The sequence below is a fragment of the Phyllostomus discolor genome, chromosome 7 (assembly GCF_004126475.2).
Source record: "Phyllostomus discolor isolate MPI-MPIP mPhyDis1 chromosome 7, mPhyDis1.pri.v3, whole genome shotgun sequence".
In the NCBI taxonomy this organism is placed as follows: Eukaryota; Metazoa; Chordata; class Mammalia; order Chiroptera; family Phyllostomidae; genus Phyllostomus; species Phyllostomus discolor.
In genome coordinates this window covers 4,516,084-4,542,980 of record NC_040909.2, presented here as the reverse complement: position 1 = coordinate 4,542,980, position 26,897 = coordinate 4,516,084, and the positions used below count along the sequence as shown (strand labels likewise).

The 26,897-nt window shown below is 53.0% G+C and overlaps 1 protein-coding gene across 2 annotated transcripts in view; it reads right to left on the bottom strand.

Annotated features, from left to right (window-relative positions):
* The window catches only part of IP6K1 (inositol hexakisphosphate kinase 1), a 39,755-nt gene extending 13,834 nt beyond the window's left edge, over positions 1-25,921 (bottom strand). Inside the window, exons 1-2 of one of the 2 annotated variants that reach the window (XM_028517916.2) lie at positions 25,730-25,921; positions 1,938-2,286 (exon numbers count right to left, since the gene is read on the bottom strand). In XM_028517916.2, coding sequence (XP_028373717.1) covers positions 1,938-2,205 — 268 coding nt within the window. In that variant the 5' untranslated portion in view covers positions 2,206-2,286; positions 25,730-25,921. The remainder of the gene's footprint in view (positions 1-1,937; positions 2,287-25,729) is intronic. The other variant, XM_036030324.1, reaches the window with a different exon arrangement.
* Between the last annotated feature and the right edge of the window lie 976 nt (positions 25,922-26,897).

Genomic DNA, 26,897 nt, shown 5'->3' with positions numbered 1-26,897 from the left:
TGCACAGCAGGTCGGGCCACATGCGTGGAACGTGGGCACGTAAGTGGCTGAAGTCACGTTGATCAAGCATTTGCAACTGTTGTTTCTTAGCCACTTGGAGAGAGCAGTGCCATCTGATTCTGACTTCCCTCTTTTTTTTGCAGCCTTAGAGTATTTATTCCTCCAAGTTCAGTGTTCTTTTGGTTCTGTTCAGAAGACAATAGCAAACGAACCATGCAATTCAAAACTGCACGAAGGATTTGAATAGACATCTCTCCAGAGAATATGTACAAATGGCCAATAAGTGTATCAACATCATTAGTCATTAACAAAATGCAAATCAAAACCACAGTGAGATACCTGCTAGGACGGCTATAATAATTTCTTAAATAATAATTTCTGATGGGCCCTGGCTGGTGTGACTCGGTGGATTGAGCACCGGATTGAGAACCAAAGGGCTGCAGGTTCAATTCGCAGTCAAGGAACATGCCTGGGTTGCGGGCCAGGTCCCCTCAGTTGGCAGCATGTAAGAGGCAACCACACATTGATGTTTCTCTCCCACTCTTTCTCCTTCCTTCCCCTCTCTAAACAAATAACATCTTTACAAAATTTTTCTTAAAATGGAAAGTAAGTGTTGCCAAGGGTGTGGAGAAATAGGAACAGTGCTGGTAGGAATGTCAAATGGTACAGTTGCTATAAAAAACTTCAAAAAGCTTAAACACAGAATTACCATACAACCCAGCAATTCACTCCCAAGTGTATACCCGAAAGAAGTGAAAACAGGGCCTCACACATGCATCTGCACGCCTATCTTCACACGGGCGCCACCCACAGCAGCCCCAAGGTGGGAACGGCCCGGGTGGGCCGCTGGGAGACGAAGGGACAAAGCAGAACCTGCCGTGTGTTTACAACGGGGTCGCTTTCAGCCTTAAAAAGAAATGAAGTTCTGATTCACGCTGCAGGACGGCCAGACCTTGACAACACTATACGGAGTGAAATAAGCCGCACACACAAGGGTGAAAATTACACGGTTCCACTTCCACAACACCCCCATTTATGGCGAGCAAGTCTGCAGTGCGAGAAAGCAGGTGAGGATGCGAGGGGTCTGGGCGAGGGAGCAATGGGGAGTTGTTGTGTGACGGGCACAGAGCTTCTGTCTGCGTGATGAAAAAGTTCTGGAAATAGATGATAGTAGTGGTCACACGACACTGTGAATTGACTCAATGCCGCTAAACTATATACTTAAAAATGGCAGGTTGTATGTTATGTATATTTACTACAATATTTAAAAAAGTAAGAGAGCAAAAGTCAATACTGATATGAATTGGTTTTTCTAAATTAAGGATTCCCTAAGTGAAGGGTGGTGTGAACATGACTGGATTTGTACAGCTTTAGAAATGTTAAAAATCAGGACACAAAAAATAGATAACTTACACACGACAAGCATCATAAAATTGTATACAGTGACGAAAGTCAGACTTTAAAACAGAGTGACTTAATTCTGGCGTACACTGATGGGGTTTTCTACTCCATAACGCCAACTTACCTTTAAAACACCCAGCCTTCCTTCCAGAACCAGGACCCCCAGCCCCTCCCTCCCCTTCAGCACAGGCTCCACAGGGCCCCCCACCGCCGGCATCCCGCCGCCCGGCCTGGAAAGCACCCCGTCCCTCCCCCTCTGGGGCCTGGGAGGCAGGGGCTGCCCCTTCTCTCCCAGACCACCCCAGCAGAGAGCAAACCTTGACACCAGCGTGGTCCTCACCAGGGGGACTTACTGCTGTGAGTTCTTCCAGGCTCTAGCTATCAATGAAGCCACTTTCCAAGACCTGAAGGCCTCCCGGACGCTTCCCGACCACATTCTGGGGGATGAGTAGCCGAGCGGCTCCGAGACCGCAGAGCCCCACAACCGCGCCACGGGGCCCACGGAACCCGCGCCGCCCAGGCCGGCGACTACTGACCTTTGTACTCGGGGGTGAACTCCTTCATCTCCGGGGGGAGGGACTCGTAGAAGCGCTGCTCCCGCGGGATGAGGGGCTTGCACACGGTGTGGTCGTCGTAGCGCATCATGCTGCTGTGCCCGCCCACCTGGTGGATGAAGGGCTCCAGGAGGACGCCCCGGTCTCCGGCCCGACTCGAGTTCTTGCAGTGCTGCCCCACCTCCATGGTTTGACAAACACACATCGCGTTGGGGCCGGCTGCACGCTGAGGGCCGAGGACGCAGCACATGGGCCACGGGAGGGGTGCGAGGCGGGAGGTCCCGGCAGGCCGGGCGCCGACGGTCAGCGCCGCTGGGCTCACTCTCCTTCCCTGACAGAGAGGAAGAGAGGCAGAGAGGGAGTCAGCACACGGAGACGCCACAGCCTCCCGGGGTTCAGAGCGCCTCCGCCCTGGGAGTGAGAGCGGGGGTCCGCTCCGTCCCCGCCGTGCGGTGGTCCCCCCCGCCCCCCCCCCCCCGCATGGTGCGCAAAAGGCAGGTGGTGAGTTTCTACTCAGTGGTGCCAGTTTGGTCTCCTCCATCTACCTTTCCGTGCACAAAAGCCCACATTCTCCCCACTCCCCAGTTCTCCGACCCCTTCGAAGTTCTCCGAGGGATCTGATTTTAAAGTGACAGCACGTCACAGGCATCAGGAGGGCACCCAGCGATCGCCGTTCGCCTCCCACCCAACGCTTAGGAGTCCGGGCAGAAAAGAGAAGGCCACACGAACTCAGTCCACTCGGGCTTCTCGGGGGTCTGCAGCGGGGAGGGCGCACTCCCGCCTGAGAAGCCAGGTCGCGCCGGGGTCCCGACTTTTCTGCGGCAGGTGCCAGGGAGCCGGCGGGGGAAAGCCATCCCTTGTCCAGTTGCAGGACAGAAGAATGTCCTGCTTTTCCCAAAGGACTTCGGGCTTCAGATGTCTTCTACGCGACGTCTCCGGCCGTCCAGCCCCGGCCACTGCCAGCACCCGGGCCGCCCCTTCTGTCTGAGTCCACACCAACCAGTGGGACGAGACAAAGCTCCGTGTCTTCCAAAGCCCTGCCAGTAATGTTCACTTCCTCCCAAGGAAGTCACCAGTAGTGGGCACCTTCCTTAGTACGAATATTTTTTAAAACTAGAAATGTATTGGCAAGACTACATCTGAAAACTCAAGACTAAAATATATATATATATATATATATATATATGTGGGTTCGCCTGCGAGAGACAAACCGTTCCTTTTCTGAGCCTCACAACCACGGGAGCGGCGGGCTGCCCGAGAACACTGCAGCAGAGCTGCGACTCTGTCCGAGTCCAAAGCTGCCCGGGAAACTATGTTCCGCTTCAACTGCCGTCAACGGGAATAAACCGTCCCCCACTCCCGCGCCCCCCAGATCGGCGCCGCTCTCAGGCACTCGTGTTTCTGCTTAGCCGCCTACCTTCCAGTGCTCCTTCAGGACGAGGCTCGCCGCCCCGGGGCGGTTCCCCGGCCCCGCGGTCGCCTGCCCCCAGCCGGCCTCCAGGGCCCCTGAGGCAGCCCTGGCCGACCCCAGCACCGCGGGCCACTGCCGCCGCCTCCAAGCCCCTCTCTCACCTCCTCCCAGGGTCCGAGACGGTCCCCGGCACACAGTAAGTGCTCAAAAAAATAAGTAAGTTTGTTGGAACAAGGTAAACAATTCACGCAGACCACAGTGAGTACAGGCACGACGACACGGAGGTAAAGCGCACCGCACAGGGGCGGCGTTTACAGCAGGAGACGGGCCAGCGCCCCGGGAGGGCCGCGGCGGCAGCGACTCTTGAGTGGCGCTGGCAGGCAGAGGGGCCAGGGACCGCCGGGCCCTGGACTCTGGGGGACCCCTTCACGGGGCGCAAGGCCGGTCCAACCCCCAGTCGGAGCCAGACTCTGCAGCCGTGTTCCCACGGGATGCCTAGTAAAGTCGCGGTGCTCTTTGTGTCTGGAACATTTTCTTAGAAGTACCCACACAAAACACGCCCCATTTTTGTAATTCTGTTTTGGCGTTTCTTTTTAAATAACCCAGGAATCTGAAAGAAGCGGAAGCGGAGCTCTCCCCGCCTCTCTCCCCGAAGCCCTGGCTCACTGGTCGGTCGTGGGGCCGTGGGCGAGTCACTCAGCTTCCCGTGCGCGCACCTGTGGCAGGAAGACACGCCCGCCACTGCCCCTCGGGACACGTGGACGGGTGCACGCAGGCGAAGGGCCCGGGCTTGTCCCGAACACCACCCAGCACGGGTAGCACCGGGAACAGCGGCGGCCTAACTCATTTTCACAAAGGACCCGAGGCTGCTCCAGAAACCGGGTGGGTGTCCGCCGAGGCGCGTGGACCAGGAGGGCCGAGGCTGAGGGCGTCTCTGCCCCCCTGCCCGCACGTCCCTGCTGACAGAGACGTGATCCTGTGCGGTGGCCGCACCTCCATGGAGCATCAAGGGACTGTGATGCTCCATTCCCCGCCCAGGGGGAACCCCGAACAGGACCCAGCGCCCCCGAGTGGCTGACGCAGGGCAGGGCCTGCGAGGGAAGCTGGCCGGGGGTCCTCTGGGGAAGGTCCCCTCGCTCTCCGAGAGGCGCCCCCCCCCCACCCCTCGGGATGTGACTCCACCTGGACGTAGCACCCGAGACAACTGCGGCCACTTTGGGAGCTTGAAGGCTGACACACTGAGCATGCCGAACAGAAAGACAGAAGGAACCAGGGTCCCTCGTGCTGTCATGAAAGTGCCGGGTGTCTTGTTATGTAACAAAAATAAATTTCTCCCCATGCTTTAAGCCAGCTGCATTAGGGTTTTCTGTCACTTTTAGCAGAAGCCACCCTAAATGAAAGGACAAAAGTAGCTGCATCAAAAATCCCCGTATCTCGCCCTGGCTGGTGAGGCTTAGAGGACTGAGCTCTGGCCTGTGAACCAAGGGGTCACCAGTTCGATCCCCAGTCAGGGCACATGCCTGGGTTATACGGGTCAGGTCCCCAGCGGGGCGTGCGAGAGCAAGCACACACTGATGTTTCTCTCCCTCTCTTTCTCCCTCCCTACCCCCCGTCTAAAATAAATAAAATCTTTTAAAAACAAAAAACAGAAACCCCCCAAATCCCCAGATACCCAGCTGATGTACTGTGCACATAAAGAGGCCAGTGTTTCTGGCGACCAGGGAACGGGCCACAACTGCAGAACAGGTCCTTCATGGTAACAACGTGTGTGCTCTGTCCAAGGCCAGAAATTAAAAAATGTAGCGCTCTAATCTTTCAAGCCTCCCCTGAAGGCAGAGAACTTGAATTATATCTGGTCCTCGGGGCTGGTACCAAGATACTAAAAAACAGTGTGACAAACAGAAAGTTCCTCCTCTAGTAAGAGGTCAAGAATTGTCTAAACACCCAGATACCGAGCCCCAGACTGAGCCTCCTGTGGTTCAGCAGGAGGCACAACATGGAAGACACGCTCTCCCCACATCGAGGCCCTACGGATCACGACTTTCTACAAACTCATCTGAACGCAATGGCATGGGGACTTCCGGCACGATGGAGGCATCAGTAGATACACTTCGCCTCCTCACACAACCACATGAAGGATGACAAGTTTGAAAACAAAAAATAACCAGAACTGCCAGGAAACCGAACTGTAAAGGAGTCCGTCCAACAACCAAGGGGTTACGGAAGACACAGTCAGACTGGTAGGAGGGGCAGAAACAGGCAGCCAGGGCAGAGAGGACGCACAGCAAGGCGGCAGCTGAGGCCTGGAAGAGGCGGCGGGCTGGGCACTCCCACATTTGTGTGCGGGTAAACCGGAGGCACAACTAGGGAGCGAAACAGACCACGTAGCCCAGGGTTCCAGCCCAGGGAAATAAAACCTCAAAACCTCTGTCTGTAAAAATCTGTGGGGGTTGCAGGGGTGGGAGAAACTCCAAGTCTCACAGAAGAGTCCACTGGAGGGGCCCACAGGATCCTGGACGGTGCACAAGCCCACTCCCCTGGAATCAGCACCAACAGGGCCCAGTCTGCTGTGGGTAGTGGGGGAAGGGACTGAAAGCCAGTCCAGAGCCCAGCAAGTGGCACTGTTCCCCCTCGGACTCCTGCCCCACATACAGCACCACAACGCCGTGACGTGGGTTGCCCCCGCCCCAGTGAACACCTAAGCTCCACCCTTTTTCTGTAACAGGTGCCCTGAGACAAAGAAATATGGCCCAAATGAAAGAACAGATCACAGCTCCAAAAATTGAACTAAGTGATGAAGACACAGCCAACCTATCAGATGCAGAGTTCAGAACACTGGTAACCAGGATGCTCACAGAATTGGTTGAGTATGGCTGAAAAACAGAAGAAACCATGACGGCTATGAAAAGTGAAACAAAGAACCAACAGTGATGGGAAGGAAACCGGGACTCAAATCAACCATTTGGACCAGAAGGGAGAATAAACATTCAACCACAGCAGAATGAAGAAAACAAGAATTCAAAAAAATGAGGAGAGGTTTAGGAACCTCCAGGACATCTTTAAACGTTCCAACATATGAATCATAGGGGTACCAGAAGAAGGAGAAGAGGAAGAGCAAGAAACTGAAAACTTATTTGAACAAATAATAAAGGAGAACTTCCCCATTCCGGCAAAGAAAATAGACTTCCAGGAAGTCCAGGAAGCTCAGAGAGTCCCAAAGAAGTTGGACCCAAGGAGGAACACACCAAGGCACGTCATAGTTACATTGCCCAAGATGAAAGAGAAGGAGAGAATCTTAAAAGCAGCCAGTTACCCTACAAAGGAGTTCCCATCACACTGTCAGCTGATTTCTCAGAAGAAACCTTGTGGGGAAGAAGGGGCTGGAAAGAAGTATTTGAAGTCATGAATGGCAAGGACCTACATCCAAGATTGCTCTGTCCAGCACAGCTGCCATTTAGAATGGAAGGGCAGATACAGTGCTTCCCAGATAAGGCCAAGTTAAAGGAGTTCATCAGCCCCAAACCCTTATTATATGAAATGGTAAAGGAACTTAATCTAAGAAAAAGAAGATCAAACTACTAACTGTAAAATGACAAACTCATAACTGGGAACAACTGAACCTAAAAAACAAAACAAAACTAGGCGAACACCTGGAACAGGAACAGAGTCACAGACACGGAGATCACACGGAGGGTCAGCAGCGGGCAGGGGAGGGAGGAGAACGGGGGAGAAGGCGCAGGGAACAAGAAGCACAAAATCGACAGGGAATAGCATGGGAAGTGGAGAAGCCGAAGAACTTACATGTACGACCCATGGACATGAACTAAGGGGGGGGGGGCGATGCCGGGGGGAGGGGAGTGCAGGGTGGAAGGGAATAAAGGGGAGAAAAAAAATGGGACAACTGTAATAGCATAATCAAATACATTTAAAAAGTAAATAAACACAATGGAGTGACTAAATCCCGTTTTCCAGAGCACAACTGACTCTCAAACAGGACTCCGCAAACTGGCCTCTGACCTGATTTCCAGCAGCGTAAGCCTCCTGAGGCACCACCAGCTCCTGCAGTCTTTTTCGAGACTTAAATTCAGGAACCGCCAGCATAAAGAAAAACTTGCAAATTCTTTTAAGGCTACAAAGTATTAGAAATAATGTCAGGTAACTGAAAACTTGAGGGACTCTGGTTTCACAGTCAGGAGTTAAACCAACATCAAAAAAAGAAAATGCACCGAGAAGTGTGTTTGTTTTGTAACGGCTTCAGGGGGTTCCCTCCCGGAAACTTCGGAAGTGGTCCTCTTTTCCCCTAAGGCAAAAAATAACCCTGCCCCCCCCCCCAAAACCACGGGGCTCCCTACCCAGGCTGCAATCAGCGGGCTGCCTGCGTCTGCTGTCTGAAATCCACGTGGCGCAAGCACGCCTCCTGCGACAACAATCTGTGGCTATGACGATAGCAGCAGGATGTTTTTTAGGTTGAGACTAATAAAAAAAAACACTTCTATTTAAAAAAATAACAATAACTAGATATCGTCTCCTGCAAGTATCACAACAGCTTATACAAGAGAAGAAGAGCTTAAATAAGCTGCACATTATAAAGATCTCACACAAGTGTATCCATTCAAATGCATCAGGACTCGCAATCTTCTTTTTTTCTGTAAAAAAAATCACTCTGTTTTGTAACTCACACCTCTCAGAAGAAGAAATTCCCTCTTGGTCCCCAGAAATGTCCCTCGGTCCCTGAAGCACAACGCCCCTCTGTCCCTGTGCACCCCCTCCCCAGGCAGTGCACCCCCCTCCCCAGGCAGAGGGGCCTCCGTGCGCGGTCCTGCTCCGGGGCACACAGACTCCCCTTCCGGGGGAAACTCTAAGGCACGTCAGTGAGGACAGCAGGCGCAGCGAAGGATCTAAGAGTCTGAAACCAGGCTGAAACTCGGGAGAAAAAGGCAAGGCCAGAGCCACTGCCTGGAGTCTCTATTAGGACGAACAAGGAATAAACAGCAGAAGACTCGTCGAGAAGGAAGGTGGTCAAAGCCCCCTCCACAAGTTCCCGTGCCAGAGACACCTCACAAAGGCAGTGCTTTCAAACCCTCTGGCAGGATTAGTCTCTCAGGTGCGTGACCTTTGACCTGGACAGCAGTCCCCTCGCCAGCAGCCTCAAGGGGCACGCAGGACAGAGCCTGCTCCCCCCACCCAGGGCTGTGCTCGGCACCCGGGAAGCCCCGGAGGAAAGTGACACCCACTTATCCCCACACCACTGCAAACCCCTGCCCTCGGGCGGCCTCCAGAAGACCCCGTCTGTAGGCTCGGCCGACTGCACCCCGCAGTCAGACGGCAGCCTGGACGCTCCGCTCCCGGCTGTCACTGCACAAGGCTGCTGCAGCTCTTCCCACAGCAGCACTGCCCTCGGCATCCGCGACCTCATGGGCCCTCTGAGCTACTCAGCTGCCAGCGCCACCAGGAGGGTCCCGGTCCCCGCGGTACTCTGATCACATGGTGCACCATGGTCACCAGCACTAATGTTCCGTGCGCGATGACCGCCACCCTAGGGGCCGTCCCATACAAAACCAAGTGCCCGAGTACCTGCTCCCTGTCATGCAAGACTGGGGACCTGAGCAACAAGAAGTATTGTCAGAGCACACTGGAAAAGCCCCACCTAATCCCCTCTCCCTACCCCAACCCCAACCCCAACCCCAGTGGACTGAACATGGCCTGCGAACCAGAGTCACTGATTCAATTCCCGGTCAGGGCACACACCTGGGGTGTGGGCTGGGTCCTGGGTTGGGGGAGCATGAGAAGTAACTGGTTGATGTATCTTTTATGTATCGATGTTTCTCTCCCTCTCTTTTTCCCTCCCTTCCCTGTCTCTCTAAAACTAAATACATACAATCTTTAAAAGAAGAAAAAGCTTTTTCTGGCTAGTGTAGCTCAATGGTTGAGCTACAATGATCAACGTGTCTGCTCTGATCCAGAACAAAATTTTTATTTCTTTTTTAAAAGCTTGAAACAACTATGGTCAAATGCTAGTATTTTTAAGTCTGTGTGTCAAGTACATTGATACTGCACTACTCTCTGACCCCGGCTTTCATTAAAACACGTAAAGCCTCCCCAGCGCTAGACGCCCGATGTCAGTGCGCAGCAAACGTCAGACGGGCGAACGCACCACCAGTTGTTCTGCCGCCGACGCCGTGCAGGCTCCGGAGGCGGGAAGAAAACACGGACCGGTCTTCCTCGCCGGGCCTTCAGGCACTCAACTCCCACCTTCCCGTTCCTCGGTCTCCTCTGCTGGTTCTCTGTCCTGGGGCCTTTCTCGTCTGGTTACAGCTGCAGTTCAGCCCTCTCCTGACCACCAAGTTCACGCACACGCCCACCTGCCTCCCGGACCCGGGGAGAGCGGGTTTCAGCCTTCTTCAGCTCCCGGCTCACGTAAACTAACTACTAGAACTCCGCGGTGCACCAAAGATACACTGTTTGCTGGTCTGACAAAAAATAAGTATACTTTTTATTTGTTCACACTGACGGCTCTTGTGTTGGCCGTTACCCTTTTTTATTTGACAATCTAAAGGAAAAGAGGTCGGTGCCCCTGAGTCAATAGTCAGAATGTTTTACACATTCTTGTGGCACACCTGCTGAAAATCACTGACCTAGGACGTTTAAATTTAACACGACCAAAACAGGACGCATCTCTTCCTCTCCAAAAAACCCCTCCGCTGCGGTCTTCCCCATTCCCAGCTCAACTGTTTGCAGTTGCTCTCACCAAACCCTGGCCGCCACTCCTGCTCGTCTTTCTCCCACGCCACACGCCACACGCCACACGCCACGCGGCCTTCCTGACCCCACTGTGGGTCACACCCACCGCCCAGTACGGCTCCCCGCCACCAACGCTGCCACGCGGGCGTGGCCACCCGCACCTCCCTTGTCTCCCACCTGCGCTTCCCACCTGCGCCTCCCACCTGGCAGCCCACTCCCATCACGGCCTTCCGACAGCCTCCACACGGCAGCCACGAGAGCCGTTACCCTGAGGATCACAGCGTGGGAGTCCTCGGTTCAAAGTCCTGCATCTCGCCCCCTCACACCCAGAGTGGAAGTCCGACTCCCTTTCATGGCCGACAAGGCCCCAGAAGACCTGGGTTCTCCCCAGCCCCTTTCTCTCTGACCTGACTTGCTGGCCCTCTCCCCAGGGCTATGACCCCAGTCGAGTCACACTAGCGAGACACACAGGTGCACGCAGCCACCCCCTCTGCCCGGACCTCCTTCCCCGGCTTTCCTCCGCGGCTCACTCTCCTCCTCCTTCCGGACGATCAGCTCCAGTGCCTCCTGCTCAGCGAGACCTCTCCAATCTCCCCAAGTTTAAACTGCAAACCCACCTGGACTCTCCATCCCCCTTAATCCGCTCTGCTCTTCTTCTTCATGGTGCTCACCCCCTTGGGGCATTTTATATATTTTACTGATCAATAGTATCTGGTGCTGATTTGTATTGCATCAGCTCCACGAAGAGAGGGCTCTTTGTTTAGTTCACTGCGGGTTACCCTAAATGCCCGCAGCCTGCAGCGGCGTGCGGCACGGGCAGCCGCACAGTGAAAACACCCGAGTGAATGCATGCATGGAGGTGCGTATATGAAGTCTGTAGCAGATGTATACGGTAGGATAAGTATATACAACATATAAAAAATGTTTATGAAGATGTTTATGAAGGACAAGCTCTTTTTGTTTCCTTACTATTATTAAGGCTGTAAGTCAAGAAAGGTCACAGACCGATCGAGGGCTACTAACCCAGAACAAAGAGGTGGCTTTACAGAGAGCAAAGCATGTCGGCCACAGGCCAGAATTCCAGGTCAACAAATAAAGAAAAGGCAGAATTCTGCATTTCAACTCTAAGAAGACGGTATCTGAAAACAACAACAGTTTAAATGTACTCGGATAAGAGGCGCGACAACAGAAAGTGAACCAGATAGTGGAGGAAAGAGAAAGGAGGAGGAGGAGGGTTAGACAGGGTTGATCAATAATACAAAAGAGCAACAAGGAGTGGGGATGAGGCAAACATACAAATAATCTCCATAATAAAGAATGAACCTTATCAAAGAACTCCAACCAAATTTAGAAAATACAATGTAAGTTTGTTTGTTTGTTTTTTAAATTCAACAACAGCGTTAGCCTGGAAAGTGGCAATGAATAAAAGCCCTGGCAAAGAAAGAAAAATGGCAATCAGATATGGTAGTGAACAAGGTCAGGGCTATTTTAAGAACTGGGAAGCCACTGCCACCACAGCGAGAGCGAGACAATACCTGGTCACCAGCTGCCTCAGGCGGGCAGGCTCACAGGCACACTCCAAATAGAGACCGGCAGGCGAGCACTCTGAGAAGCCCGCGTGGAATTCCAAATTCTGCGACCAACATACTTTTGCAGCCTCAGATGAGCCCCTTGAGTTTGCTATGCAACCCTTTTGTAAAGAGAGGCGTCCCTGCCGGGGCTGGTGTGGCTCCGTGGACTAAGCATCAGCCTGCGAACCAAAAGGTCGCTGGTACGATGCCCAGTCCACACACAGGCCCGGGTTGTGGGCCGGGTCCCCACTGGGGGCGTGTGAGAGGCAACTGATAGATGTGTCTTCTGCACATAGAGGTTTCTCTCCCTATTTCCCCCTCCCTTCCCCCTCTCTAAAAAATAAAATAGTCTTTAAAAGAAATAAAGAGAAGCATCCTTGGTGCCTTCACATTCCACAGGTATACTTGCAAATTTCCTCAGATTTTCATTCAAAGGTTTACAAATCCAATATTTCTACGACCTCTTCCAAAATTAAACATATTCACTTAAGCACTAAAAGATAACGATGAAGCATCCTGTCCTTTAAAAATCATATGAAATTTATTTAGTTTTTAAAAAATCATATTTAAACTTGGTCAGTCTCAGGAATGCTAAGGAAAATTCTGATACTGTATCATTAGTTTGTTTTTTACTCCCTGATACAACCCAAGGTCAAAATAGCAAAGCCACTCAACTAGAAAGAACACCACAGACTGATAAGTCATTCTAACAGAAAAGAACCACAAAGCTTGCGTTGTACAGCTCTGGACTTTATGGAAACTAACTTCTAACTGATTTCAGAAACAATAAGCTGGTACGGACTCTTGACAGGAAAAAGATACTGAAATACCCTCAAGTTCAGGGACAAAAACCACGACAGCAGAAAACATGACTGCTTGTCTGTTCCCTGAAGCACACGCCCAAGGGGTCACAGTGCCTTCTGGAAGCCCAGCCCATTGGGGCTTCACCCACGAGACGGCGCGGCACCGACCGACGCAGGTCCGGTGCACTCGGGAGGGTGCAGAGGACAGCCCTCCTCCCCCGACCCGAGGACCAGGCCCTTTGGAGCAGACGATCACAGAACTCTCGTTTGAGGAGGGAAGGAGAGGCCATGCTTCGGCCCTCGGCAGGGCTGCCAACCTGAGCCCGCGCTGCCAACCTGCCAGGGCCCGGTGCGCCCCTCACCTGGAAACCAGAAGTGTGGGCAGAGGCCTGGAGCCAGCTGGGAGGCCTGAAACAAGGAGAAGGGGAAAGGCTTAAAGGTATCTGTTTTGCTGCTTGTCCTCTGAGAAGAGATGAGGAATTGTTTGGGCTCCTGGGCCCCATCCCAGGATCCTGGGGTGCGGTGGCTTCCCCCGAGCACATCGCCCGAGAGTCAACGGGGGCAGGAGGCATGGAAACTTGGCGGGAGGCCTGAGATGTGCCAGCCCATCAAGAAATAGCCGGAACAGAATTTATTCAGGACAAAGAGAGAAGTCAGAGCCAGTGTTTTTACCGGATTTCTGAAGGCTAGAACCCTGTGCTTCTCCGTGTGTGTGTGTGTGTGTGTGTGTGTGTGTACAAAAGCAAAGATGCCTTTGAAAATCTCTCTCAACTGTGCTGCAATGAGTGAAAAGGGAGGCTGAGGACAGAATGTTAAACACAGGTCCCAGGTGACACGCAGGAAGTCAAAATGAGAAGGCGCGCAGGAAGGAGAGGCGAGGCGCGTGTCCTGACGGCTGAAGGACGGCTTCTCCCACCACCTCGGGGCGGCCCGGCTGGCGACCGACCCCGACTGTTTCACCACCCGCGGGCTGACAAGGTGTCCAGGGGGTGTAAGAGACAGCACTTGTTTTTATTTTTCCTCCCTTTGGGAGCCAGATATTTAAGGAAACCCTCATCAGGTCGCTGGCCGACTGCAGAGAGGACTGAACAGAGACTCCAGCGACCACACACGTACAGCAGGAACGCGCATTTTCAAAATCAGTCTGGAGAGGTCACAAACAGAAGGCTCCAGCGATCAATAAAACCCAGCAACACCCGAGGAGTGGTGACTCCGATGTCCACAGTTACCCGAACACCACACTCCAACGTCCAATCTCAACAAGGACAACCATAAAACGTGCAAGGAAAAATAAAATGAACGCCCATTTACAGAAGAGACTTCGCTCCGAACTGTTGCGGCCGCTACAGGAACACAGCACGGAGGCTCCCTAAAAATTAAAAACAGAAGCACCGTACGACCCGGCAATTCCACTTCCGGGCGCTTATCCAGAGGAACCCGAAACGCCAGCATGCCCGCTGCAGTTCTGTGTCCGCCAGGGGCGCCAGGCGCGGCGCGTGCACACCACGGGGTGTTGCTCGGCGGTAAAAGAACGAAGCCTTACCCTTCGGGACAGCGCGGGTGGACCCGGAGGGTGCTGTGCTCAGACAGACAGAAAGAGGAAACACCGCATGACTTCGCCCACACGTGGCATCTAAAAATCAAGATGGACAAACAGACAGAAACGCACTCGTGGATGCAGAGAACTGACGGCTGCCGATGGAAGAGGGGCCGCTGGGAGCCGGGCGGGAAAAGCAACAGGATCGACATGCACCCGTGGCGGTTAGAGAACAGGCACGGGGTGTAACGTGCAGCGTTTTTACGTGAATGTAAAGCAGGTTCACCAGGGGATACAGTCAACCATGCTGCGATAACTGTGCATGGTGTCGGGGGGCGGGGGTACGAGACACACTGGGGGGAACCCTGTTTAAGTACATAAGTGTCCAGCCGCCATGCTGTGCGCCTGAAGCTACTGCGTTACTGAGCGTCTCCCCGGCCGGTGTGGCTCAGCTGACTGGAGTGCCATCCCGGGGACCCTGGGGACCGAGGGGTCACAGGTTCGTCCCGGTCAGGTGCATGCGGCCGGCAAGGAGTTCATGTTTCTCTCTTGCATTGATGTTTCTTTCTCCCCCTCTCTCTCTCTCCCCCTCTCTCTTCTTCTCCCCCTTCTCTCTCTAAAAGCAATGAAAAAATATCCTCAGATGAAGATTTTAAAAATTTCAATATTGTATGTCAACTGAAATTGAAAAATTTTTTAAATCTTTTAAAATATCGGTAAGTCAGACTTCAATAAAACTGAAAACTTCTGATCTTTAAAATAAAATAAATAGGCAAGCCACTAGACCTGAGAGAAAAATCTTCATGAAACCTGTATCTAACTGGTATGCAACATACATAAAGATCGCCTAAAACTCAATAATAAAAATATATTAACAGCTCCATCTTTTTAAATGGGCGAAGTATTTGAACAAGTACTCACAAAGGAAGTGAAACAAATGACTAACAACGGCAGAAGAGAGTGCCCCAAATCATTAGTGATCACGTAAATGCAAATTAAAAACCTGGTTAGATACTGTTAGACTTTCACAAAAATGGCTAACATTAAAAACACAGATAACGCGCTAAATGTTGCTGAGAATTCTCTACGTTATTGGTGGAACTGTAAAATGGTACAGCTATGTTGCAAAATATTTTAAAGTTTCTTATAAAACTAGACATACATCTACCCTACGATCCAGCAATTCTACTCCCTTCGAGAGAAATGAATGTGTATGTCTCCCCAAAACACGTGCACGAAAATGTCCGCAGAAGCTTTACTCATAAACGAAACACTGGAAAGAGCCCAGATGTCCATCCACAGAAGAGTAAACCAACGGGCATGTTCACGTGATGAAATACTACACAGCAAGAAACAACGAACTACTATCGACACGGAGACAGCATGAATCAGTTCCCCCCAAATCACACTGTCTCACACAGGAATAAGTCTGTCTCATACAGGGAAGAAGTCTCATGCAGGGGCACATACAGTAGGATCATTAATGTGAAACTCTAAAACAGGCCAGACCAATCTGTGATAAAGAAAAACATCACAGCAGAGTTGTCACTGGCTAGAAGAGAACAACAGTTTAATCCCTATATTAAAAAACACAATAAAAAAACACAATTAAAAATAACGTGGTAGTGCCCTGGCTGGTGTGGCTCAGTGGACTGAGCACCAGCCTGCGAACCAGAAGGTTGCTGGTTCAATTCCCAGTCAGGGCACGTGCCTGGGTTGCGGTCCTTGGTGCAGGGTGTGCAAGAGGCAACCATGTATGTTTCTCTCCCTCTCTCCCTCCCTCCCTTCCCCTCTGTCTAAAAGTAAACAAATAACATCTAAAAAAAATAAAATAAGGTGGTTGTAATGACTATCCTATTGAGAAAATACTACTAAATTGTTGACTTGTTCCTATAGCTCTGACAAATGCCTCCCAGTTAGCCACGTATTACCTCTTGGCTCCGAACTCCAGCGCTATCCCCTGCGCTGCAACGGGCGCTGAACCCCTTACATATTCCCCCTCGGCCAGCTGATGTTAAGTTCTGTCAGTAAGGACACTGGACAGACACTGCCAAATGAAGAGCCCTCTCTACCTGGTGCCAGCACGCTCCTCCACCAGGCCGGCCACCCAGTCAGGTTCCCGAAGTGCCGGCCACTGCTGGGTGCCTGCACAGGGACCAGCAGTGCGCTGTGGCCGGCAGCCTCCTCTGACACCACAAGCAGTTCTGTGGCAGAACGCTTCCAGCAAGACCTCGCCTGCCCGTGAACGGGGCTCTCCGGTACCCTAGAAGGCGGGTCTCTGACACGCTCTAGACTAAGAGGGTACACGTCCACACGACCTGTAAGTGCGCCACCACGGGAGCTTCCTCTGCCACCCTCCCCGCTGACGAGGCGCGGGTCTCAGCCCCGGGGGCGTCTGCCCTGAGTGCTCTCAGCGGCCCTGGAGGCAGCAGCTGCTTCCACGTGGGCTGTTCCTGTGTCATGCAGGGTTCTCTCCACTGCGCACCAGCCAACCCTCACTGCCCCAACACCCCGTTACAGCTCTGTCTTTCTATTAAACTCGACCCATTCAGGTTACTGTGTGGTTCCAGTTTCTGCAACTGTAAGACGAACATACCACACATGTCTCATACGGCTGTTTTGATCCCTGGTCCAGGTGCAAAAAGTTATTTTTTTGAAATTTTTATATATATATTTTATTTGCCCTGGCTGGTGTGGCTCAGTGGATTGAGTGTGGGCATGCAAACCAAAGAGTCGCTGGTTTGGTTCCCAGTCAGGGCACATGCCTGGGTTGTGGGCTGGGTCCCCAGTGTGGGGCACGTAAGAGGCAATGGGCACATTGATGTTTCTCTCCCTCCCTTCCCCGTCTAAAAAATAAAATCTTTACAAAATAAAAAATATATTTTATTGATTATGCTATTACAGGTGTCCCATTTTCCCCCTTTTACTACCCTCCACCCTGCATACCCTCCCCCCCCACATCCCCCCCACCCCTTAGTTCATGTCCTTGGGTCGTACATATCAGTTCTTTGGCTTCTCCACTTCCCATACCATTCTTAACCACCCGCTGTCGATTTTGTACCTACCATTTATGCTTCTTATCCCTGGACCTTTTCCCCCATTTTCCTCCTCCCTGCTGATAACCCCCCATGTGATCTCCATGTCTGTGACTCTGTTCCTGTTCTAGCTGTTTGCTTAGTTTGTTGTTTTCGTCTTAGGTCTGGTCATTGACAGTTGTGAGTTTGTTGTCATTTTACTGCTCCTATTTTTAATTTTCTTTTTCTGAGATAAATCCCTTTACCATTTCATATAATAAGGGCTTGAGGATGATGAACTCTTTCAACTTGACCTTATCTGAGAAGCACTTTATCTGCCCTTCCATTCTAAATGGCAGCTGTGCTGGACAGAGCAATCTTGGATGTAGGTCCTTGCCTTTCATGACTTCAAATACTTCTTTCCAGCCCCTTCTTCCCCACAAGGTTTCTTCTGAGAAATCAGCTGACAGTGTGATGGGAACTCCTTTGTAGGGTAACTGGCTGCTTTTAAGATTCTCTCCTTCTCTTTCATCTTGGGCAATGTAATTATGATGTGCCTTGGTGTGTTCCTCCTTGGGTCCAACTTCTCTGGGACTCTCTGAGCTCCCTGGACTTCTTGGAAGTCTGTTTCCTTTGCCAGAATGGGGAAGTTCTCCTTCATTATGTTTTCAAGTAAGTTTTCAGTTTCTTGCTCTTCCTCTTCTCCTTCTTCTGGCACCCCTATGATTCAGATGGTGGAACGTTTAAAGATGTCCCAGAGGTTCCTAAGCCTCTCCTCATTTTTCTGAATTCTTGTTTCTTCATTCTGTTCTGGTTGAATGTTATTCTTCCTTCTGGTCCAAATGGTTGATTTGAGTCCCAGTTTCCTTCCTGTCACTGCTGGTTCCCTGTACGTTTTCCTTTATTTCACTTTTCATAGCCGTCATGGTTTCTTCTGTTTTCCAGCCGTACTCAACCAATTCTGTCAGCATCCTGATTACCAGTTTTTTGAACTCTGCATCTGATAGTTTGCCTTATTCTTCGTTGCTTAGTTGTATTTTTTCTGGAGCTTTGATTTGTTCTTTTGGGCCTTTTTTGGGGGGGGGGTCTGGGCACGCCTGTTACACAGCAAGGGGCGGAGTCTTAGACAGTCGCTGGGTTGTGACGCTGTACATGGGGGAGGGGTCTGAGAGGAACAGTGGTGTTTGCTCCACTCTCTGCTGGTTTTCAGTCACCTCCCCCACTGCCTATAAGCAAATTGGGCCCTTCTGGTGCTGATTCCCAGGTGGGTGTGTGTGTGTGTGTACGTTCTAGGACACCGTGGGTCTCTCCAACAAACTCTCCTGTGAAGCTGGGAGTCTCTCCCTGCCACCTAAACCCCCACAGGTGTTTTCAGTCAGAGGTTTGAGGCTTTATTTCCACGCTGGGACCCTGGGTTGCCGGTCTATCTCAATCCCCAGTGGTTCCTCCTGGTTTATCCACACAGGAATGTGGAACCACTCCCTCCACCAGCCACCACTGGCCCGGTCCTCCTTGCCCTGAGTCCTCTCCGCCCAGCCGCCCAGCTGCCAACTCCGCCCCTCCTACCCATCAGGATGGATGTTTCTTCTTTAACTCTTTGGTTGTCGGACTTCCATATAGTTCAATTTCTGGCAGTTACTGTTATTTTTTGTTTTAAACTTGTTGTCCTTCTGCTGGTTTTGCGAGGAGGCACAGCGTGCTACCTATGCCTCCACCTTGGCCGGAAGTGTACGAAAAGTTATTTTAGTGGCTTTGTAAGAATAAAGTTAATTCTTTAAGAGATTTGGAAAGCTTTAGAAGAAAATTCTGATTAACTAAGTTCTTGACTTCAAAACACCCAGGAGTCACCGAACGCCGGTCCGCGCCAGCGGTGAGACGGACGCGTGTGCCGAACCAGCCGCGCACAGGCTCACGTGCAGACGACTTCCCACGGGAGGGCGTTGGAGGGATGAACACTCGTCACCAAAACCAATGCTCGCTGCTCCCAGAGGTCCAAACCTAGGGCACCAGCAAGGACCCTCTAGTTGGCGCTGTTTCCAAAGACCACACACAAAAGATCACCAGACAGGGAAGCCTCAAGCTTTAAAGAGTTAAATGTGAATTAGATTTGAAATGTTCAAGCCCCAAAGTATGCTCCCCCTGACCAACAGTCTACAGAGGCAGCACCCGCCGTGGTAGTGGCCTGGACACTGTAAAGGCACGGGTCACCGAGGCCCATCTCCACGGAGACAGAGAGGATGAACTCTGCGAACCCTGTGGATGGCCAAGGGGCCTCCCGGCCCGCATCAACAACAGCATTCTAGAAACGCGACAAATGCTAAAGCAAATTCTCAAGCAAACCGACCCCTCAATCAAGAAGCTTGTGACCACCTGCAACAGTTCCTGGTCGTTTCAACTTCCGACCCGAGGGAGCGCCCATCGGGTCTGCACTCAGCACGGACGGACCTGGGACTCTGGCCACGTGGAGGACGAAGCGCGGAGCCAAGGGCGACCAGGGAAGGGCAACGACACAGCGGCCCACAGCCCGAGGGGCCGCTCTGCGGCGTCCCCCGAAACAGCGTCCCCTCGGACACAGCCCGGGAGTCAGAGCAGCTCCCTCCTAGATGCTGGTCTGGAGAGGAGGGAAAACAGGCATGCACAAAGACTCACACAGGAAGATTTACTGCATCTTCAGTAATAACAGCCCAACGCTAGAAGCAACCCAAGTCCCCATAAGCAAACGGCAGAGCCACGAAGCAGAATACTACTCAGCAAGAAAAGAGAGCGAAGGCATCCAAGTGGACGAGCCCCGGAAAGGCAGCCAGACACAGAAGGCTCCACAGTCGATTCTCACCGCTGACAGCAGTTATGTTTTGTGAAGCCGCTGCGAACACCAAGGTAGCAAACACGGACCCGCCGCTCCCGGGGGCAACGCAGGGCTGGGCTTCTGTGAGCCGCTGGTCGCACCTCCGTCAGCCGACCAACACACAGCCTTCCACACCCGCACACACGTCGTACAGGACACGGCCCGTTCCGTGCATTTCTGTTTATAGACTCTTCGTGCCGTCATCAGTGCGGAACTCACAGCCAGCAGCCCTACCACGCACGCCTGGACAAAGCGAGCTGACACGTACCTTCTTCACGAGGCACGTCCTTGCTCGGGAAGCCCGGATGGCACCTCAGCACCACGCTCGGGAGCCCTTTTAGGTAGTGGATCCACCAAAAGCAGCACAAAAATGTGAAAAACCACGACACGCCATGCACTGCTGAACGGACACTTGTTTAAGTTTTAGGGCCACCACCAGAAAGCGGAATGTCGCCTCGCCCCACCCACCTCAGGAGGGGACAGGCGCATCAGGCCCTTCAGAATTTTTACCACGTCCAGTTTGGCAAGCTGGTTTCTCTGACCGGTGAAATGGCTCAAATTTTGGTAATTCATCGGCAAACTTAAAAATCAGGAAATTTCACATAAAAATCCAGACATCCAGTTTTCTTTAAATAAGAGGGCGGGAACCCAGCAACGGTGACCTTCAGGTGCGCCTGCGCTAGCCTGTCCCCCCGGCGCACCACTCCCCGCAGCCCGCACCCTCCGCTCCCTTAGTTCCCTGCCAGCGCCCGCCCCATCCACCAACCCAACATTTACGGTAGCCATCACTGGCTGCAGAAGGTGCACATCAGGATGGAGAACATGATCTCATTTTTGGAAAAGTGTAAGACAGGGGGAAAAGGTCTGGTTGTACACCAAAACACTAACACTGAAGTTATGGGTGATCCTTTATTTCTAGTTCTTCTCGTTACTTATATACTTTTTTTAAAAAAAAGATTTTATTTACTTATTTTAAGAGAGAGAAGAAGGGAGAGAGAAAGAGAGGGAGAGAAACACCAATGTGTGGTTGCCTCTGGCACACCACAACCAGGGACCTGGCGCACAACCCAGGCATCTACCCTGACTGGGAATCAAACCGGTGACCCTCTGGTTCGAAGGGCAGCGCTCAATCCACTGGGCCACATCAGCCAGGGTTCATGTATTATCTTTTTTTAAACCAGTGAATACATATTACTTATAATAAAAGCTGTTTTTTTATAACTGCTTTGAGATATAATTCACACATGCGATTCACCCATGTTTTAAAAAGATTTTATTCATGTATTTTCAGAGAGAGGGGAAGGGAGGGAGAAAGAGAAGGAAAGAAACATCAGTGTGTATTACCTTTCGTATGCCCCCAACTGGGGGCCCAGCCCACAACCCAGACATGTCCCCTGACTGGGAATCGAACTGGCAACCCTGTGGTTCACAGGCCAGCACTCAATCCACTGAGTCACACCAGCCAGGGCACAATTCACCCGTTTAAAGTGGATAATTTAATGGTTTTTAGTATATCTGCACATGGGTGCAACCGTCACTGTAGGTTTCAAACACACGTTTCCTCGGAATCCCGTATCCTCCAGCTGTCGTTCCCTGCCCTCCCGTCCGCCCCCAAGCGACCGATGATCCACTTCCCGGCTCTGCAGATTTGCCTGCTCCGGGCGTGTCTAGAAGCAGAACCATGGAACGCGTGACCCCGTGTGGCTGGTGTCCCTCACCTAAGCATGACGATCTCCAGGCTCGCCCGTGCTGTCGCAGGTGTCAGCACCACGTCCTTTGTTACTGTTACGTGATATTCCACTTTAAGTACATGTCCCATCTCTTGTACCCATTATCACTGACAGACAGGTTGCTTCCCCCTCTGGCCATCGTGAACGATGCTGCTGTGAACACCCGTGCACAGGTTGTTGTGAGGGCGTGTTTTCGTTCTCGGGAGGGAGGAACCAGGAGGGGACTGCTGGGTCGGACGGAAGCGCCACGCTGAACCACTCAGAGAGTGGCCAGACCATTGGCCAGAGCGGCCGCGTCGTCCTGCAGCCTGGCCAGCCGTGTCCACGGCTCTGGCCCCACCGCCCCGCCCCCACCAGCTCGTCGTCACCCGACTTTTGACTACGGAGCAGGCTGTTTGTAAGTCATCAGTCAGAACATGCCCGCATTTCTACGGACTTCACGGTGCTCTTCTTCACTGACATCAAATTTCGGACTCGCAAAGAGTCCACTCCCAGACCTGCTCCCCGGCCTGTCTGCCTTCAGCAAAGTGGGGGCACAAGAGTAAGCAAGCCACACCTCCACCAAGAAATGAAACTTTTGCCCTGGCTGGCCTAGCTGAGTGGATTGAGCGCAGGCTGCGAACCAAAGCGTCACAGGTTCAATCCCCAGTCAGGGTACATGCCTGGGTTGCAGGCCACGACCCCCAGCAACCGCACATTGATGTTTCTCTCTCTCCCTCTCTCCCCTCTCTAAAAAAGAAATAAATAAAATCTTAAAAAAAAAGAAATGAAACTTTCACAGGAGCGATCAGAAGCAGGTTTCCCAGGCACTCAACCTGACAAAGCCCCCGACTGGGGTGCAACACTGGAGTGAATGTGTGTTCCCGTCAAAACGCATTGGTAACGACGCCTACAGACACGTAGCTTCAAGCTGCAGCAGCAAACATGAGCGTTTTGATCACCTCTCACAAAAGAACCAAGATGTCTTAGGTTTTCTTACTCAGAATCCATTGCTGGAATCCTGCTGCAGTAGGAGAAAGAAATCTGATTTAAAGTTGGGGCAAAAGCACGGACCCACTGGTATGAGCACACAGGATGCCTGGCCGAGCCCTGGCCAGGCGGCTCAGTCGGCCAGAACACCGTTCAGAGAGGCCGAGGTCCCGGGCCCCATCTCTGGTCAGGTGCGTACAGGAACCAACCAACAAACGCAGAAACGCCTGACGGCCCCACGCCCCCAAGCCAGAGGAAGCGGGCACCACGCACCCATCCCCAGCTCTGCCCATCACTGCTCTGGACACTGAGGGCAGGAGGGAGGGGAGCACAGCAGCCCCAGGCGGCAGTGAGAGCCAGCGCCGACAGGAAGGAGGGCCTGAGACGCTCAGCACCCAGTGCCGTCCACGCTCACCCGACACGTGTTTTCCAAGGGTCACAAGGGGCATCTTGGGGGCGCAGTGGCCCACACAGCCGCTTCTGAGACGCGGAACCACTGTTTTCCAGCCTCGGGTCTGCAGTCCAAGGGAGTCCTGCCTCTGTCCGCAGCACTGAGGGTGGGCCCCCATGGGCGCTGTGGGTAACCGGTGCTACCGGGTCAGGCAGGGTAGGGGGCGGAGCCCCGGGGCCACCAGACGGCCCCCGCCACTTGCCCATCCCCTCCATTTCCCTCCACTGTCTAATTACACAGGGTGGCTCCGACTCAGACAAATTTAGCACATTCGTGTAAACATTCAGTCCTCATCTAGCGTATGCAGGTGCGTGAAGACACAAAAGTACAGCCTCTGCAGAAAAGGGGTCGAGGTGTATCAGAGGAAACACAACATGACTTCTGAAAGAGCGAACACTATTCTGCTGCTCCACGACCGCGGGCAGGCCCCTTGCCGGGCTCTGGAGGAAGTGGAGAGGGAGGACACGGGTGATCCGAAGGGGACGAAAACCACGGGAGGCGGCAGCCGGCAAGAGGTTTGTGTAGGGAAATAACTAACGTGTGTGGGATGCTTAGTAAACCATTTGGCCAGCGGGGATTACGGTAAGCCCTGGAGGAGTGGGCCGAGGCCAGCTGGCCAGCAGCACCTTGACCGCCGCATCAGAACACCAGATCTCATCCCACAAACCTGTCGCAGTTTCTGGCTTCAGGGCAGGCTCTCCACAGTCTGTGAAGGGTGTCTGTTGCTCAGAAGAGTTACGAGTGCTGACGTTCACCGTTGAATCACATAAAGACAAAGAAGCTGAAGCACACGGAGGATCCGCTATCCTAGCAAGATTCTTACTTACTTAGAAATGCCCAACACGGAAGTGCCGCTATGAGCTACTTTGGGGTAATACCATGGCGGAATCAAGCGTCGTCTGCTAATCTACCGCTCATAAATAGTACTCATGGGGTTGTAAAAGGATTACACAAAGGCAACAAAAGCTCTTGCATGTTCTATGATGTCCTTGGGGCAGCAAAAGTTGGTGCTTTGAACGAGGAGAGCATCCTACACAGGCTAGGAGCCTACCCTGGGACTATTTTAACGGAAACCAGCAAGAATTCAAGCCTGCGGCCACCTTATACTCCTAAAGGGGGTCTTATAGGATGGGGGGAGTTGGTTCGCTTGGGACAATTTTAAGAAGCTTCTAATACTTTAGTATTTCCTGCCTTTCTTACCAAGAACTGCCCAAGGAACTGGTCTTACCAAGGTCAAAATTCATTCAAGATTCAAGCCCTGGCTGGCGTAGCTCAGTGGATTGAGCATGGGCTGCGAACCAAAGCATCGCAGGTTCGATTCCCAGCCAGGGCACATGCCTGGGTTGCAGGCCACGGTCCCCAGCAACCGCCCATTGATGTTTCTCTCTCTCTCTTTCTCCCTCCCTTCCTTCTCTAAAAATAAATGAATAAAATCTTTAAAAAAAAATTCATTCAAGATTCAAAGAAAACGGCCAGCGGGCAGGCAGTGAAATATATACCCGGACAACTCGACTTCTCTCTCTTCTCACAAGTAAGGCAACCGGCAAGCCACAGGCTGGCGGCCTTCTCTGGTTTCAGCCCCTGCTCTCCAAAAGGATCTCCTGACCCAGGGGCTGGTTTCTCTCAAAATTGAACATTCTGAAGTTGACAAGATCCTGACCCAAGTGCAGGAAGTACTGTTGCTTAGTGGTCTCACGCAGGCTTTTTACATGACCAACGTCAAGGAGCCCGTGCGGAGAAGCCCGGGGACCACTGGGAAAGAGCAAGGTGTCCTGTAGCGCTCAGAGCTCTGCTGCACACCTAGGCTAGGGTCTCTCACCCTCTGAGCCTGGCAGGGAGAGGGCCTGAGAGGGTCCGTTTTCACTGGGCAAGACACACGTAGTTTGTTAAAAGTTAATTTGGCAGTTCCCTACCATCCACAGTGACCAAAAAAAAAAAGTTTCATCTTTTTCTGATTCTTATACATTTCTACACTTCCTTTGTCTCATTATAGTAGGAGAATACCTCTTTCGTAGATAAAATCAACCAAGTCATCGCCACAATTCTCACTCCTAGAGCAAAAAGAGGAGGACCTTAGCACAACTCCAAAAAGTGGTGGTAGAGAACGAAAGAAATGATATCCCAAGACATAACTCAGGCACCATGGACATTCAACCAGGCCTACATTGAGGAAGGAGCCAACGGTGAGCTCCGAGGAGCACGGAGGCAGGCGCGGGAGGGCCTTCGCCCTCCCAGAATCACACCGGCACGCCTGGCTCGCGCGGCTTTCCCCCGTTTCGTCTAGTCTCAGTCTCAGGCCGTCTGAAAATCACTCGCAGGAGCGACATCTAATAAAGAGGTCCGGGAATTTCTCATCCGAGAGCAACACAACGGCCCGGAGAGCATCAGGTTGGCAACTGGACATGGATCAGTGCTGCGGACCAGCGGAGCCCAGGGCTTCGGTAGGAGAAACTACTTTCCCGCTACCCAGCGGGCTGTCCCTCGGGCGCGGGACTCTCAGCCCTCCACCCGAGCGCCGTCCCCGCGGCTCGGGCGCCAGCATCCGGGAGGCTCCACGGGCGGCCGATCAGGACACTCGAGCGATGTTCAAGTGATGCTCTAGGGATATCCCGGCCCTGCGCGCACCAGCTCCAACCCGGCACCCGCCGCCGCCCGCCCCGCGGCCGTCAGGCCGGTCCATCTGCCCGGGTGCTGTCACTCACCGGCCCGGCCCGGGCAGCGGGCGCCCACGGCTCCCCAAGGGAGCTGGGCCCCCTGGGCCTCCAGGATTCGGCCCGCCCCTGGCAGGCAGGGCAGGTGGATGAGCCCCGCAGCAGCGACCCCGCACCGGCCGCTCGGTCCAGCTCCTGGCGCTGCCCACTGGGTAGGATCAACAACAAGATGGCGGCTAGCCGAGGGGGCGGGGGCCGGGCGTCATAGTAACCAGGGCGGCGAAGAACCGCCCCCGAACGGGACTGTCTCCAATTAGCAACCTCTTTGCCTGACGCCTAGGGAGTGCTTTTCGATGACAGGTCGACGTGCCTGTCAATCAAAGCCAACCTCCGAAGGCCGGGGCCGAGCGCTTTGGCACGTGACTGTGACGGCACGGGTTTGGCGCATGCGTGTGGTTCGCTGAGCTGCTGGCGGCAGAGCTTTTGCGGGTGACTCCGAGGCCGGAGCGCCCTTGGCCTCTCGGTGTGCGCGACTCCGGTGCGATCCCAGCAGCGTCTCCCTACCCACTCGTGCGCACACTTAGGGAGTGCCTGCTGTGTTCTGTTTGCTTTTTTATTTTCGTTCCCCACCCGGGAAGGGAGGGGTTGCTGTCCCCAGTTCACTGGCGAGGAAACTGAGGCGCAGAGGGGGAAGCAGGACCAAGGTCACGCCACCTCTGGACGTGGAGGCACCGGATCGCGTACCTCCTCCTGCTGGCCTCAGGGTTTCATGCCCTCTTTCCGGCGGCTTTCCCAGCGTTGCCCCTCATCCGTCCAGAAGTGCAGCCCCCTGTGCGGTGCCGAGTGGCCCACGTTTGTCCTGTCTACAGTTCAGTTCCCAGCACAACCCCGCTGGCACACAGCGGGCACCCTCTTTTACCACCCTAAAGTAGCTTGTCTCGGGTTCCTCTGACAATATATTTTGCCCTGGACTGTGATGATGGGTCTCTGAGGGTGACCATGAGTCCTGGAAAGGCGGTTATCTGGGGTCCGCCATTCAGAGTGCTAACATTGGGCTTGGCTTCAGGCTTAGGAGGCCAGAGGCAGTCAACAGACTGCACCCACATCAAGGGTCAGGGCTAGCCAGCGCTGTGACTTTTGAGCCTTGCAGTCTGGCTCTTTAGAGATGAAGATTTTATGAACCCTTGGAGCAGAGTGCATGCTCAGGAAAGGCTCGCCT